The sequence below is a fragment of the Enhydra lutris genome, unplaced genomic scaffold (genome assembly GCF_002288905.1).
Source record: "Enhydra lutris kenyoni isolate GAN:26980312 unplaced genomic scaffold, ASM228890v2 scaffoldscaffold16, whole genome shotgun sequence".
Taxonomy (NCBI): domain Eukaryota; kingdom Metazoa; phylum Chordata; class Mammalia; order Carnivora; family Mustelidae; genus Enhydra; species Enhydra lutris.
Window position 1 is genome coordinate 16,778,702 of NW_019154100.1, and position 17,592 is coordinate 16,796,293.

General features: G+C 36.4%; 1 protein-coding gene across 1 annotated transcript in view; it reads right to left on the minus strand.

Annotated features, from left to right (window-relative positions):
• The window catches only part of LOC111147401 (alkylglycerol monooxygenase), a 344,434-nt gene that overhangs the window by 195,482 nt on the left and 131,360 nt on the right, over positions 1 to 17,592 (minus strand). The window contains exons 4-5 of the mRNA XM_022503409.1: positions 17,087 to 17,190; positions 2,238 to 2,333 (exon numbers count right to left, since the gene is read on the minus strand). Coding sequence (XP_022359117.1) covers positions 2,238 to 2,333; positions 17,087 to 17,190 — 200 coding nt within the window. The remainder of the gene's footprint in view (positions 1 to 2,237; positions 2,334 to 17,086; positions 17,191 to 17,592) is intronic.

Sequence of the window (17,592 nt, forward strand, 5' to 3'; positions counted from 1 at the left end):
ATGGACACTGCTCTGTCTTCATCAAAGTAATCCAAAAGTAAACAGAAAATTTCATTATAAACTCTTTAGTTTTAGGATCTATTTTTTCTCTCACATACAATCTTTCAAAAAGCATGTTGTTACTGTTCTGCTTTATTTTGTTTTTTTATTTTCTCTTATCCTACCCTGATTGACTGACATGAATGAACTCATCCTTCCGTTGAGAAAATCAGTACCTTCTTAAGGCCAAATCCCCCTCAGAGTGAAAACTGATTTCATGGCTGTCAGTAGCCCTGAAACAACTGAAAGAATCAAACCTCCATTCAGGACTAATCAGGGCTCCTTGGCCACCACTGTCATGTGTACCATGGCTGACATAGGGTTTCTGTGAGTGGAGTATGGTTTCTGTGTATTAAACTTTAAAAAATTAGGGCAAACACATGATAATAATAAATATTTTTAAAAGTTAAATCTTCTCCCCACTCCAGGTCTTGATTTCACTCGCCCCTGAAAAGCCACAGCTACAAATCTCTTGGTTCTACTTCCTGCATGATTCTGTTATTTCAAACAAGTGGTAGTATGCTGTCTATAATAATAAATGTAATTAAATGCACAGCTGTAAAAAACATCTTATAAATGTATTCACACTTAAAATATAATTTAAAATTTCAAAAGCCAAACCTCAATTGCAGAAAGGGTGTTCCTGCTTCCTGTGCAGCTCAACTGTAGTAATTATACATGATACAGTACTTTCAAAAATATGAGGTACAAGACAAGTGAAAGGTTGTAATGTGTTGCTTTTGAGCTTGGAAATGAAGCCACCTGGAGGTCCTGAGCTTAAAAGAAATGTCTCACCACTGGCTTTCCCCCACTGCCCCTTTACATACTGTGATGAAACTCTAGCTCATAGACCTTTCAGAGGGGCACAGGAAAAGGTGGAAGTTACTTAGGGACCATTGTTCTGTATCCAAACTAATACGTGACCCAACACGCGGCCTGACCTGTAGCAGAGCTGCTATAAAAAATGTAATTCTCCTTTAACCCCTCCATGTAAATCATCAGAAAGCTTTCCTCTACTGATTTAAACAAATTTGGTCTTTGACCTCTACAGTCAGAATTGGCCTCAACAACTCTTTCAGATGGTTGTCCTATTGACTGTTTGATGTATGTCAACTGCCATAAAATGCAATGCTGTTTCACCATAGGTCTTCAAATAATGGCTCACATGTCCAAAGTCATAGTAATAGTCTCCTTATTCCAAGTAGAGCAGTAGCATGAAATACTGCAGATTAATGAAATAATGCACTTTGTTGTATCAAGCTTTGGTATCGAATGCAGCTGTGATTTGCGCTATTGTTCAACCAGCTGCAACACCTGTCAACATGTTTCCTACAGAACTTCAAAAAGCTTGCAACAAATGTGAAATGCTTGGAGAGGTTCTCATGTTTACAAGTAAGTTTTCCTGGGCCTGTGATTTTTGGTATTTAACAACCAGAACAGTACCATAGTTAATAAAACAATCAATTGCTTAACGATCTATCTGCAAACATTCAAATCTGACGATTTGAGATACCACATAAAACCCAAGAAATTATATTTTTTCACTTTTCTGGGGGAGAAAAAGGCTAAACATATTGAACACTCTCTAAATAAAACCTAAACTCTAAAATTAAAGCAAGATTTTCAATCAAATGATATTTTCACAATTTCTTTAAGCATTAAACTTTTTTCGAGGAGTTCCCGCTTGATTGATATATGTATGTGTATGTATAAATATGTACAGTAAAATGTATCAATACTGACATATAAATATTGTTTATTATCTTATAATAAATTATAGTATAAAATAATAATTATAAATAATATACTAAATATGTAATTACATATATTTATGCAATATAAAAATTTATAGGTATAAATTCATATCTTGAAACGGAAATGAATTTCAACATCTTTTGGTAAACAACGTTTAATAAACTGTAATACAGGAAGATATTGTACTGAATATAGTATTAGAATGTTTTGGTACTTAATAGTTCAAAAAATTGTTTTATTTAATTGAGACCAACTGGCCTCATTGCTTCTTATAAACTTTGCAATATATATTCAATAAAAAGGAATAAAAATGAACAGATGTTTCTCCTTAAAGAAGGCAGACAAAGATTTTTCTTACACAATAAATCAGTTGCTAGTGGATTTCCAGGACATTTCTTCAGGCTAACTACTTAGGTATAAAACTTAAAAAAAAAAAGAGTTACCTCTGTGTGGATCCAAAATTGGTAGAGAAGATTGAACTGAAGATGAACAGCATATACTGAAGGTGGTATGAAGAGGGCCAGGGGAGAGTAGAATATCTGAAAAATAAAAAAATTTAAAATTTATACATATTAATTCTCAATATAAAATACACTTTTACTAATGGTTCAACATTATGAGTATAAACTTCATTAATATACCTTATTCTTTAGTAAATATACCTTATCCTGTATATTTTATTCCCATATTTGACTTTGCAATGTTAATTTTCCACATGGTGATAAAGTTACAGACATATTGGAACTAAGTCCACCAGACTTTTAGTTTGTATTTAATATTTTCTAATTAAAATAGCATATGTGGTATGTTATTTCCTTAATCTTGAAAAGGCTGGATGTGTTTCCTGGAAGTAAAGAGGTTTTTCTTATACACACAAATACTCATTTTAAGTTAAAAAAAAAAGAAAGAAAAAAAAAAAAAAGAAAGGAGCATAAGCCTTTATACCATGACAGCTCCCAAAAACTGGATTATGACCTGGCATGCTTAGTAATAAAATTAAATTATAATTAAAAAAGTAACTTGGTATACAAATATAACAAGAGAATAGGATACATTTTCTCTTTTAAACATGTTTTTATGTGGCTGATTGAGAGCACAATATGTCCTAAATTTTTCAAAGTTAGTAAGGAAGAAGCTATGATACGATGCCATAGTGGAAACAAATTTTAAAGGTCTGTATTTCCTAACAGACGGAAATGCCTCTGCCTTGGAAAAACAACTTGTGCTTAAACCGCAGAACTGGTTAGAACCAACTAATAAACACAAACTGCTGTGTTTTCCTAATGACTTTGATCTCCAAGAGTGATTTCATGTTGTAAGAAAACATTTCATTAAATGAAATGCTAAACAAACAAATAAGAATAAAAGGGGACTCTTTCCTCCACTTCACACTTTGTATTTTATAGAGTTAATATTTCTAAAAAACTAGTTCTTTTAAAAACATTTCTTCTGAATATTAAATTTTATTTCTAAATTATTGTTAAAGCTTTTGTTCTCAGGTCAATATCATTTCAACTATGTTTGGTTGTGATGATGTATTTGAAATTGGACATTTACATAAACCCTTCTAGTTTTTGTTTTGAATCTTAAGTCATGAAAAATCTCAACTGTCATCACAAGCAGGATCAGTTTTATTATTTATAAATGTATTATTCAGCAATGGATTGGATTAGTGAGCAACCAAAGAACACTGGGCTCTTTTTCAAAGACATTCATTTGAAGTTTTAGTTCTACTACAGAATTTCTCCATGATGTTCACAGAGTTCTTAAACTTCTCTAGGCTTTAGTTTTCTCAAGTGAGTGGTGAAGGAGAAAACCATGTGAAACTTAGCCATCCTTCTGGTTCCAAAAGATCTGTGATACTATTTTGAATTTTTTTAAAGATTTATTTATTTATTTATTTTAGAGAAAGAGAGAGGGAGAGACCAAACAGCGAGGGTGGGGAGGGGCAGAGGGTGAAAAGCAGACTCCACTGACAGCAGAGCCTGATGCAAGGCTAGATCTCATCACCCTGAGATTGTGACCTGAGCCTGAATCAAGAGTCAGTTGTTTACCTGACTGAGCCACCCAAGCGCCCCTATTTTGATTTTTTAAAATATATTCCAATAGCTCTCTTACAACAGGTTAATAAAAAAAAAATACTTGAAACATACATATACCTTATGATAAAAGCATTTTAAGTTAAGGAATATTCTGGAATCCTTGAGATGTGAATAAAAATATAAAACAACTTATCTTGGATGCTTAATAAATAGTTTTATTTGGAAAGAGATCGCATACTACATGAATATTTATATTTCATTATAATTCCCCAAAGTGTGGAGAAATAGTCCTTTCAGATAATAACCACTGTTATGGGAAAGCGGTTCTATGCTCAACTAAGTTGTGAAGTAATGACTTAAACAACTGAAGTTTCTTCTCAGAACTTCTTAGAGCCTTTACAATGCTAATATGACTCACAAGGGTGTTAGCCCATCGAATACTTCCTTAATGAGTTTCCCATAGGATTAGTTTTCCTAAAAACAGGCTTGATAAACCAATGTCTCAAACCTTACAAATCAGTAAATTAGCAGAAAACTGGAAAAATGAACTCAGCATGAATTTCAAAAAGGAAACTTCTAGTAAGAAATAAATACATTGGTCAGGGAATAAGTCTCATGAACTACGTGAAAGTTTCTTCTTATGATTAATATAGTACCATAAAAAAAAATCTAATGATACAACCAAGCTTCTAATTTCTAGAATGAAAAGCAGTTTAGCAAATGTTTGGGTCTGAAAATCCTCACTCATCTTCTCTACCTCACATCTTCACATTTCCAAATTCTCTGCAGTTTTTAAAGCCAACTCAAGGGTCCGTTCCATCATAAAGCCAGAAATGGTACTACTTTGGGAGAAGAAATTTCTTCTTCCTTAAAGTTTAAAACTCTCAGTATCTGAGTCAGGGGACATTTCACTGCTTACTAAATATAACCATTTCTGGGGCGCCTGGGTGGCTCAGTGGGTTAAGCCTCTGCCTTCGGCTCAGGTAATGATCTCAGGGTCCTGGGATCGAGCCCCGCATGGGGCTCCCTGCTCAGCAGTGAGCCTGCTTCTCCCTCTCTGCCTGCCTCTCTGCCTACTTGTGATCTCTCTCTCTCTCTCTCTCTGTCAAATAAATAAATAAAATTTTAAAAATATATATATAACCATTTCTGCTATGCATTCAACTCATGTCATTCTGATTCCAAGGCTCTTTAGCCACCCAGGCGCCCCAGAAATGGTTATATTTAGTAAGCAGTGTAATGTCCCCTGACCCAGATACTGAGAGTTTTAAACTTTAAGGAAGAAGAAATTTCTTCTCCCAAAGTAGTACCATTTCTGGCTTTATGATGGAACGGACCCTTGAGTTGGCTTTAAAAACTGCAGAGAATTTGGAAATGTGAAGATGTAAGGTAGAGAAGATGAGTGAGGATTTTCAGCTTTAAATTTGACTGTCTACCCTAGGTTATTTTGTTACCTTTCAAAAGACGTCATGCATAACCGGTTCACAAAGGAAAAAAATCACCCAGACCTGTATGTGTGAAGAGAGAATGAGGATAGGTCTAGAGGTGAACTTAGGCTAACGGATAGAAGATGTGTGGGTTTTATTCTGCTCATCAAGGGAATGGCGCAGCCAGGGGTTGCGTGAAGGGGACCATCAAGCAGGACATTCAGTGGAAGTGTCTCAGCCTTGCTGAAAGTGCTGGAGAGTGTGCCAAGAGATTGGTTTGGACTATGGGACTCATGGACAGAGCTGACGGAGACTGTGAAGCCCCTCGACATAACTACAACAAAGTATGAGCTTGTGTGCATGGCGACGTTTTCTGAAGAAACCATCTATAGCTTTCATTAGTCTCTAGTGGGTCTATGACTCATTGTAGCCAAACAAAAGCAAAAACAAAAGATAATTTAGATTTCGGTCAAAACCAGGAGGGGAGCCCTTTAATGCCATTCTGAGAAGACTAGATTTATCCTAGGCTGTGAGAGAGTGGTTAAACATTTTTTAAAAACTTATGAGAAATATAAAAATAGGTTTGAAACCTATTTCACTAGCCCATAAATGTAAATACATACATTAAGCACAGCAGTAGCTATGGGGATACAGGGGCAGGATATACACCAGGAATCTAAGGCTTTGGTAACTATTCAAACAGAGGACATGAGAGGGACAGAGGAGTATCAGAAGACACCAGATTTGAAGGCTTGTATGCTGGGTGATACTGTTCACTAAGACGACAGACTGGAGGAAGAAGAGGTTTATAAAATTTAACCTAGGGAATGCTGTGTTGGAGTCCTTGAGGTATATCTCAAGGAAGCTGTTGAGTAAGCAAATATGTTGTGCAAATATCAACTGGACTGAAAAATGACACTGGATTTGTAGGTCTGGATGAGCGGAGCAGTGTGCCTGAAATCCAGACCTCACTAAGTTTAAAAATCACTCAAAAGAGTTGTTGAAATAGAGGTAGGAATTACTTCTCTTTTTGTAAGAAAAAGGAAGGAGAGAGTTGGGGGTTTTCCCTCAATAGAACATATGGATGGGGGAGAAGATTTCTTATTTTTTTTTAAAATGTCAAAAAAAGAATACATTTTTGGTGTATTCAGAAAGGGCCAGTTAAGAGGAAGAGGGACAGGGCGCCTGGGTGGCTCAGTCGGTTAAGGTTAAGGGTCTGCCTTCAGCTCAGGTCATGATCCCAGGGTCCTGGCATCGAGTCCCGCATTGGGCTCCCTGCTTGGTAGAGAGCCTGCTTCTCCCTCTCCCTCTGCATGCCTCTCTGTCTACTTGTACTCTCTATCACTCTTTCAAATAAATAAAATCTTAAAAAAAAAAAAAGGAAGAGGGACAGATGTCAAGAGTAGCTGGTCACTGAGGGTTGCTGGGGGGTGGGTGGAGAAGGATAGGGCGGTTGGGTTATGGACATTGGGGTATGTGCTATGGTGACTGCTGTGAAATGTGTAAGCCTGATGATTCACAGACCTGTACCCCTGGGGCAAATAATACAGTATATGTTAGAAAAAAAAAAAAAAAAAGAGTAGCTAGTCACAGTCCAAGGAACTAAGGAGCAGTGTCACCAGTTTAAAAATAAGACCTGCAGAAAAGAGGTGAACATTTTCATAAAACTAGAGACAAGAAAGTGTGTGCACCTGGGACTTCACTAACCTTAATGATCTATCTGAAAAGAAAGCAAAGAAAGGGAAAACCAGAAAAACTCATGTTCTCTGAAGTTTTAAATATGTTCATTGGCTGAAAGCAAGGAGCATGAGTAGAGAAGAGCCCTTGAGCAGACTGCAAAATTCTGGAAGGTCTTCTCCCAGGTAGGGAGGACAGCGTGGTGAACAGCACTGACCCCTCGGCTCCATCTGGAAGCCATACGTGGAGGGGCCAGCTGCTGCTGCAGGGAGCCCACAGAGCGCACAAGGTGGCTGTGGGAGGGAAGTAGGTAGGTGACCGGATTCCAGCACAGCTTGGGGATTTCAGGGCAGATGCAACAGAAGGCAGCGGGCTTTTTTCCAGAGTCAAAGAAAGGATGCACTTCAGGTTGGACAAAGTAAGAAATAAAGCTGCAAGGTATGACAAACTTCGAGGAAAAGCAGCAGTCGAGAGAGGAGAGCCGTCCACAAGTAAGCCGCAAAGCAAATTGGTTCAAGTTAAGTGTCTAATTACTTTGAATGAAATGGGAAAATAAAATTGAGCTTCAGGATTCATGTCTATCTTATTTTAATAAAATACTTTCACACTACTAGTATCTGTACTTCTATGATTCTCATTTATTTTTATAATATTGCTTTAGAGAAAAAAAATTTCCAGGGAGCCTGGGTGGCTCAGTGGGTTAGAGCCTCTGCCTTCGGCTCAGGTCATGATCCCAGGGTCCTGGGATCGAGCCCCACTTCGGGCTCTCTGCTCAGTGGGGAGCCTGTTTCCCTTACTCTCTCTCTGCCTGCCTCTCTGCCTACTTGTGATCTCTGTCAAATAAATAAATAAAAATTAAAAAAAAAATTTCCTTTAGAGTTGAGGAACTAAAGATGAAATAATCAAGCACACCGTCCCACATTCCTAAAATCTACACAATCTATCATGACATAGAACCAGATCTTGTGATCGCAGGTAGAATGTACTTACCTCTATCCTTAAAACACATCTACTTAAATTGTATATTTGGAATAAGTGCTTGTGTTTCTACTTAACGAAGTCCTTGTTTTAACTAATCTAGGCCTGCCCTTCTGTTCCCATTTCTATGATTTTATCCATTTTCCCCTTTGCTCATTCCACCATCTTATACATCCTATATTCTAGCCTTACTCAAACTTTATGCATTGAATATGTTTCCCCAGAAGATATGTGAAGCCTTATCCCCTAGTACCTCAGAACTTTTCAGTGAATTTATTTGGAAACAGATTCTTCATGGAGGTAATCAAGGTAAAATGAAGTAATTAGGGTGAGCTCTAATTCAAAATGACAGGTTTCCTTATAAACGGGGGAAATTTGGACACAGAGGCAGATAGGCACACAGGAAGAATAGTACATGAAGATAACGGCAGAGATCGGTGTCATGTATCTACAAGCCAACAATACCAAAAATCGCCAGCAAACCACCAAAGGCTAGAAGAGAGGCATGGAACAGATACTTCCTCACAGGCTTCAGGAGGAACCAACCCTGCCAACACCCTCATATCCAATTTCTAGCCTCCAGAACTATGAGGCAATATGTTTCTAAGACCCAGTCTTTGGCACTTTGTTATGGCAGTTCTGGGAAACTAATACACATGCCATACACTTTATTTGCAATTCCCTAAGTTTATTATACCTACCCCCCCCCCCAGAATTTTGTATTTTCAAAGACATGCTCCTTCTACATAATATTCCATTTACAACCCCATTCTTGGCAAAATTTTATTCTTCTTACAGAGTGCGCTTAGGCATTTCTTCTGTGATGCTCCCCTTCACCCACCATGGTTCCCAAAGCAGATGCTTCTCTCCAAAACCTTAACAACTTGTATTTACAATGGCTATTGACTTACTGGAATCCCACCAGGGAAAGCAAGCGCCTTAAGAACAAACCTCATGTCCTATTTCTCTTCATATCCCCTACCTGTGCCACCATGACCAGATCTGCCAATCAAGACTGTATATGGAAAACAAAGAAATGAATGGATGCATGTCTCAAAATAAGAATAATTATATGTAAAGAGAGTGGAATATTTCAGCCAGTTTTCTTTTTTAAGTAGAAAGAAGATAATGCTGTCTTATGTAGAGCGCTTTACTATGAGTCTTTTTATTTGTCCTTCAGCATAAAAACTACAAACGACTATCAAATTTCTGTAAAATGAAACACCAAATATCAGAGCATAGTTTTATTTTTATCAAATCTTAAATTGATTTTGGTACACTACAGAATAATTCCATTTTCCTGATGCATGCTAGAATCAAGGCTCAAACTAGTCAAGATACAAACAAGCGAAAGACTTCATTTATTTAATATGTGGACATGAACTTTGTCTTATATGCTGTCTTTGAATGGTGGTTGATGGTGGTGAGAGATGCCTTGGAGTTCTGAGGCAAAGTCCTGAGAGATGTTTTGTTTCTTATCTGCATGGGGAGCTCAGGGCAAGCTTTCCATCTGTGACATAAGAGTTATGAGAATTTTATCCCCAATGTATTTGACTGCAGTACATCAAAGTTGTTAGTTTCTGTGTCTTTATTTGTTCACATTTGTCTTTATGTAATTCCAACTCCCACATATTGAAAGACAGTCTTTGCTTATGTAGTTTGGCAGAAAGTACAATGTAATAAAAGATTTGAGATTTCACTAAAGGTTCCTCTGAAGTCTTATATGTAATATAAAAACAATATTACACATGTGAGTCATACTTGATATAGTCCAAAGAATTTCCACACTCATCATTTAAGGTAATTTTCAAAATAACAATAGAAGAAGGCAGAGCAAATATTAATTATCCCATTTCATGTACAAAATCACTGAGACACAAACATTAATCAATTGATTCAGAGTGGCAAAGCTACTTAATAACTGAGCTATCTGGGATTCAGACTTCCTTATTTCTGGTAAATTGTTCCCTCATGTTTCTTAAATGTAATCACTATGTATTTTTAAATTACTATGCTCAAAAATAATATCACCATATATTTACAGGTTCCCTAACTTGTGGTAAGAAAAGTTTTCATAAATTGGTATTATAACTGTATTTCTTTCCTCTGATGGTGGATAAAATGTACCTCTTAGACTACTAATATACCATAAACACATTTTATAAATTCTTATAACATTGATTATAACACTAACCTAAAAAGCAAAACAATTTTAAAGATTGAGATACACTACAGAGCTAAAAATAAATTAGCCAACCTAGTTATTTAAGCTAAGTGCATGTATCATTAATTTATCATGCTTTTAAGAGAAATACTCAGCTTACTAAATGTAGAGATTACTCTTTCCTATTCTATAGCTTCCTATATGAAACAAATATGCCAAAATAGATTTTATTCAAAAAGGTAAATAAGTTACTCACGTATGCTATAATTTTTGGAGATTTTTTTTTTAAGATTTTTTTTTAAAGATTTTATTTATTTATTTGACACAGAGAGAGATCACAAGTAGGCAGAGAGGCAGGCAGAGAGAGAGAGGGAGAAGCAGGCTCCCCGCTGAGCAGAAAGCCCGATGCGGGGCTCGATCCCAGGACCCTGGGATCATGACCTGAGCCGAAGGCAGAGGCTTTAACCCACTGAGCCACCCAGACGCCCCATAATTTTTGGAGATATTTTAAATAAAAAAATACTCACATGAATGACAGATTTAAATTATTTCACATACTGGACTTAGCCTACTTAACATATAAGAGAGTTTGACACCCATAATGTCAAATATATGACATCCATAAAACTTCAAAATTTCTTTCAGTTTATGTACTATACCTTTATTAAGCACTGATTGCATCAGGCACTTTGGAGATACTAGTGAAAAATACCTTTTAAAGTTTACAGGCTGGCATGAAAAGCAATAATGCAAATAATAAATACTATAATAGAGATATGCAAGGTTTTTATGGGACCAAAAAAAAAAAAAAAAGCAACCTAGGCAAAGTTGGAAAGCATCTGTAGAGATGAATGAATTGAGTCTTGAAGGATTTAACACTCAAGGGAGCAATAATTTTCCTGGCAGAGGTAATTGGATATGCAATGGCATAACAAGACATTATAACATGGTAGATTTAAGGAACTGAAAATTGTTAGATGAGGAGACAGTGGGAGACTGTGGGAGATGAGACTGGGGACACAAGTGGAGCCAGGTTTTGACCACCTCTGAATGTGGTAGGGAGTCTATGAAATTCCTTTCTCAAAGCTATAGAACAATTCAGCTTGTTCAGAGCCAGCATTGTGGAAAGGGAACAGTGAGTGATGGGTGGAGGAATTAAGAAGAGAGAAAAAAGAGTTACTTCAGCACTATTTTAAAATAGTACTGCCTGAGGGCATCTCAGTGGCTCAGTTGGTTGAATGTCTGACTCTTGGTTTTGGCTCAGGTCATGATCTCAGGGTTGTGGGGCTGAGCCCCACACATGGCTCAATGCTGAGTGCAGAGTCTGCTTGGGATTCTCCATCTCCTCTCCCTCTGCCCCTCCCCCAGCTCGTGTTCTCGAAATAAATAAATAAATAAATTCCTTAAGCAAGTAAAATAGTACTGGCTGAATCACTGTTCTCTAGGATGCTTTAGGTGTCCCTGAAATCAATGACTATATTTGCTAGTTCTAAGGGGCTTTGTTTGGTTGGTTTTGATTTTTTAGAGTTGTTATACCATCCACCATGGCTCTGGGAAAATATAGGTATGTACACGTAGTTATATTTTTAAATAAATATTTTTGTAATAGTTTTATATTTGTAAAAGAGTTTCAAAGACAGCCACTCGGGAAAACAGCTTGGAGGTTCTTCAAAAAGTTGAAAATAGAGCGACTGTATGACCCAGCAATCGCTCTATTTGGTATTTACCCTAAAGATACAACTGTAGTGATCCGAAGAGGCATGTGCACCCGAATGTTTATAGCAGCAATGTCCACAATAGCCAAACTATGGAAAGAACCTAGATGTTCATCAACAGATGAACGGATAAAGAAGATGTGGTTCTTCTTTGTGATTCTTCCATCCAAACCAGGGGTTTGTGGGATTAGGTAAGGAAAAAATGAAGAAAGATGGGAGCGGGAGGGAGACAAACCATAAGAGACTCTTAATCTCACAAAACAAACCGAGGGTTGCTGGGTTATGGACATTGGGGAAGGTATGTACTATGGTGAGTGCTGGGAAATGCGTAAGCCTAACAATTCACAGACCTGTACCCCTGGAGCAAATAACACATTGTATGTTAGTAAAAATAATTTTTTAAAAAAGAGTTGCAAAGTAGCTACATACTCTCTGTGCAGTCTCTCTTATTAACATTATACTGAATTGCCATAACTAAGAAACAAATTGGTACATTACTATTAACTAAACTCCACTAAACTTCACACTTTATTTAGATTTCACTAGCTTTTTTCCCCGTAATGTTCTTTTTCTGGTTTTGGATCCCACCCAGGATGCATCATTACATAGTCTTTACATCTCAGAGCCTTTTCTGATCTGTGACAGTTTTCTCAGATGTCCCTTGTGTTGTTTCATTTTATACTTTTGAGGAGTACTAGGTTAGGTATTTTGTAGTATTGTTAATTTTATCTGAGATTATGTTTGCCAAGAGTCTCCATTCTGAAGTTATCTCCCATGCCCACCTATCCTTTGTCTATTTTTCCTTTTGGCGTTGTGTGTTTTGTTTGTTTTTATCTGAATATAGTTGACACACAGTGTTATATTAGTTTCAAGTATACAGCTTACTGATTTGACAAGTTTATACATTATGCTATGCTCATCACAAGTGTAGTTACCATCTGTCCCATTACATCACTATTATCTCTTATACATTCTCTATTCTTTGTACAGGAGTTATTCAGTATAGTCTACAATCAAAGGGCTGGGTAAGGGGGGGCATTAAGCATTATTTTCTGGGTCAGGGAAGTATCTACATATGTTACCTGGAATTTTTATGGAATTCTTCAAAGGAATTTATCTCCCATATATTTGTCCCCATTTATTTAGTTATTCAATCATCTATCTATATCAGTATAGACTTATTTCAAAGATATTTATTTTATACTTTGGATTATAACTCCACACTGTGTTACATATTCTGTTGTTCAAATTGTTCCAGATTTTGGCCATTAAGAGTTCCTTCAAGTTAGATCTTGTAACCCTTTGACATACCCCATTCTATTATTTTCTAGCACTTCTCTAGCTATGTTTTGAATATAAACTATAGCATTCAGGTATTTTATCTGAAATAAAGCTGGAAGAAAATGAAATGTTCATCTTGACACTGTTATATATAACAGGAGATATATATATCTCCATGGATCTAGACTCACTTTATTATTTGGAGAGACTATGATGTTTAAGACTGAAGTAACAGGCAAAACCACCTATTTCAGTATATATCACTTAAAATGGTACTCCATCCATTGCAGTTCTTTTAGGATGAGTAATGTTAAACCTAAGGTTAAAACTGGCTTAAAGAAAGTGCACAAAACTATGGTTAGAGATTCTTAAAAGCTGAATTCTCATCTTACCTACTTCAAATGACAGGTCTGCCACCCTAATTTTCATAGTAATATCAAAGAAAAACACTTCGAGATTAATTATGCTTTTCATTCTACAAATTAATTTTCTCTTCAAAGACATGTATTATTTGTTCTAAGATATACTGTTACCTAACTAACTACCAAGTTATATACCTTACCTATCAGCACTAATGAAAAGAATCTTAAAAACGAATCAAAGGGGCGCCTGGGTGGCTCAGTGGGTTAAAGCCTCTGCCTTCGGCTCAGGTCATGATCCCAGCATCCTGGGATAGAGTCCCACATTGGGCTCTCTGCTCAGCAGGGAGCCTGCTTCCTCCTCTCTCTGCCTGCCTCTCTGCCTACTTGTGATCTCTGTCAAATAAATAAATAAATTTAAAAATAAAGAAATAAAATAAAAAAAAAACGACTCAAAGAAGGAAAAAAAAAACTCAAAGAAAATGAAAAAAACCTGATGATGTTCTTTGATTTTAATGTCCAGAAAGACCTAGACCTATTACAGATTGCTAACCATCACAGACACTTAAACCACCTATGCCATCTTCTAACAGACCTACAAATGCTAGACAAAAAAACCAGGCTGATTCACAATTTCTACCTTTTGTTCTCCACACTGCAAATCCCCCACTCCTCCCCCTACCCTAAATTAGCAGCTTCTCATGCATTCCCAAAGCTCATTTCCTTACTCAGCATATTTTGTGTCGTTGGCAAGATGATATGAGGTTGTAAAAGGGATTTATACTGGCAATAAATAGGTGTGAACCTGAATTTTACTTAGGTTTTCACTAATCTGTAACTTTGAGTGCATTGACTTAATGGGGGTACAGCACAAATGAAACCAGGATAAAGATTATCATAAACTTAAAGTCAGATGTCTGGACTCAAATTCCAACCAGCAATGTTCAATACTGTATGATGTAGCAGGCTCCTCTGAGATTCATCTTGTAGCTTTTAAAATGGGTGATTTAAATACATTGTCTCCCAGATTTCTTCTGATGGTTCTAAAAAGTCTGTGATGCTCTGACAAAAATTTTTGTTTGGTAATTCCTCAGACAACCAATTTACTCACTGCATTTGATTTTCCTGGAGCAACTTCAAATATAGCTCTATCTCTTCATGGAGGCTTTCTGCCCCAAAATGTAAGCACAGGAGGCTTGAGTTATCTTTATGCTAAGTTATCTTTATAACTCAGGAGAGAATAAAGATTTTTGAGATTATTATTTTAAACAGTCACATATTCAAACCTGTTTTGTACAGGATAATACGTTTATATTAATGAAGCTATTTCTTAAGATGGGAAGATAGTCAGTATACCTCCCCTCATTAAGGGCCTCTCCCCTTTATTCACTAGAGCTCTAGACCAGTCTTGAGCTAGGCAACTGTGAGAGAGGTAGTATTTTCCTCACGTTGAATTATCCAGAGTTCCAGCACAAGCTCTAAGGAGATGGAATATATATAATATAATATAAATTCTTTCATTTCCACCTATGTTTCTTTGAGTATGTTATGGATTGAATTGTGTCCCCCCCAAAATTCATGTGTTGAAACCTATCCCCTAATACCTCAGAATGTGACCTTATTTGGAAATAGAGTCCTTATAGATGTAATTAATTAAGATGCACTCATAATGGAGTAGGTTGGGCTTAATTCAAAATGACCAATGTCCTTACATATAAAAAAGAGAAATCTGGATGTAGACACAGGGAGATGACCATGTGAAGACTGGCATTATGCTCCTAAAGGCCAAGGAACTATCACAAACTAAAAATTTCAGAGACACAGGACTAGAAGAGTTACTTCCCTGGAGTCTTCAGGGGGACCACGGCCATGATGACACCCTGATTTCAGATTTCTGGCCTCCAGAACTACAAGACAACACAACTCTGTTGCTCTGGGCTACTCAGTTTGTAATACTTTGTCATGGTAGCCCTAGGAAATTAACACAAGCCTTAACACGTGGTATGGGGGTGAAGGGGTAGATTTCGTTTTGTATCTCTTTCAGAAAATATATTTGTACCACCACCAGCTTATAGATTTGTTTTTGCCTATGCTGCTGTTTGGGTTCCAACACCTGCCAGTACACATATTTTTATAGGTTATGAGGCACATGGTTTCAAATATGGGGCATTGTCACTTTCTAGCTGTGTAATTAACCTCATTGAGCTTCAGTTCCCTGATAATAGTAACACGTGATCTAACATACTAATGTAAGTAAAAAATGATGTAGAGACAAAGAGTATTTAGTGTGGAAGATAAGATCCAGGATCCTGCAGCCAGGTTGGATGAGTTCAAATCCAACTCCTCCCTTTTAGGAGTTTTGTGACTGAACTACAAACTCAGTTTCATGAGAGTAATAATAGTACCTGTGTCTTAAAGTTGCCGTGAAGATCAAATAAGTTAATGCATAAAGTGATCTTAGAAGACTGTCTGGCACACAGAAAGTATTCAATAAATGATATCTAGAAGTACCTTGTAAACTATAAGGAACCATACAAAAGTTAGATCATTATCATTTTTTTGAGGGACTTTTTTGGTATTTATTTTTCTTATATATTTTTTATTATGTTCAGTTAGCCACTATATAGTACATCATTAGTTTTTGATGTAGTGTTCAATGACTCATTAGTTACATATAACAACCAGTGCTCATTGCAGCATGTGTCCTCCTTAATACCCATCACCCTGTTACCCGCTTCCCTTAACCCCTCCCCTCTGAAACCCTCAGTTTGTTTCCCAGGGTCCCTAGTCTCTCGTGGTTCATCTTCTCTGATTTCTCCCCCTTTAGATTTCCCTCCCTTCCCCTATGGTCCTCCGTAGATAATTATAATTTATGGTTAGTAGCACTTACACATTGGTAACTCTTTCTTTTTCTTTTAAAGTAATTTCTAAACCCAATGTGTGCTCAAACTCATGACCCCAAAATCAAGAGTTAGATGCTCTGTGGACTGAGCCAGACAGGTGCCCCGAAAACTCTGACCTTCTAGCTCAATATGCCTCTTAGCAGCAGTAGTTTGGATAGCTATGGAGATCCAAAGAGTGACAATCACAAATGAGGGCTATTACCAAGTGGGTCAGGTTTGTCCAGTGAATCAGAAGAAACTTCAAATTAGAGGCTATTTCTGGTTTTCATTAGTCTGCTCATTTCCTTGTGCAAAAATATTTTAGAACAAAAATTTTTATTGAGCATCATATTAACTGCTCTAATACATAAATGAAAAGCAAAGAATTTAAGTAGATTTCACTTGGGCATGCAGAAATGGGTATCGAATTTTCAAAAAACCACTTTTAAAAGTTTCAAATGAAAACTTTGTTTGCATATATTTGAACTGAGATACATTGTCTACATATCACTCGTTAGTTATGGCAAATAAAAAAAGTAGCAAACTTCTCACTTTGCTTTATACCTCAAGGTGAAGTTGTTTTTTGTTGTTACGCTTTGTTTTATCAAATAAAAGACTACCATTACAAAACATACTTGCTTCATATGTGTCTTGCCTTACAGAAGGAGAAAAGAGTCTTTTAGTAAAACACTTTAACTTGGAGGAAACAGGAACAATTGAGACTTTAGTATTATATAATTACATTTATCCAATTTTATACAACTTACCCAAGAAGTATATATTTGCAAAACAGATTGTCTCAGTGCTGTGGATAAGTTATAGTCTTCAGAACTGTGGTGGGTTTGGTGTCCAGCCCACATGATATTAACCTCTGCAAAACACATAATTTGAAATGAGCCATGAGAATAAGAACAAAGCAACTTCCATTTTCACTTGTGTATGCTGCTCTTGTTAAGTGAGGAAGAAAAATCTGGAACATCTCTGAGAAACCTAGCCAATATAATTATAATTAAAATAAGCTGCTTCAAATGACTTTTGGAATCAGAGGGCATAAATTACAAACAAATAAGAAAACTGAAACATAGCAAATAAGTATGTATAGTGTGTATGATATAATTAAATTCCTCCAGGAAGCTAAAATGACTTCCAAAATCTATAATTACTAATATATTATAATATGACAAATCATAAAAGCTAACTGTCAATGTTGTAACAATACAGTCAATGGATAGTGATGATTTTTCAGTATGTGATAATATATTTATAATTAAGG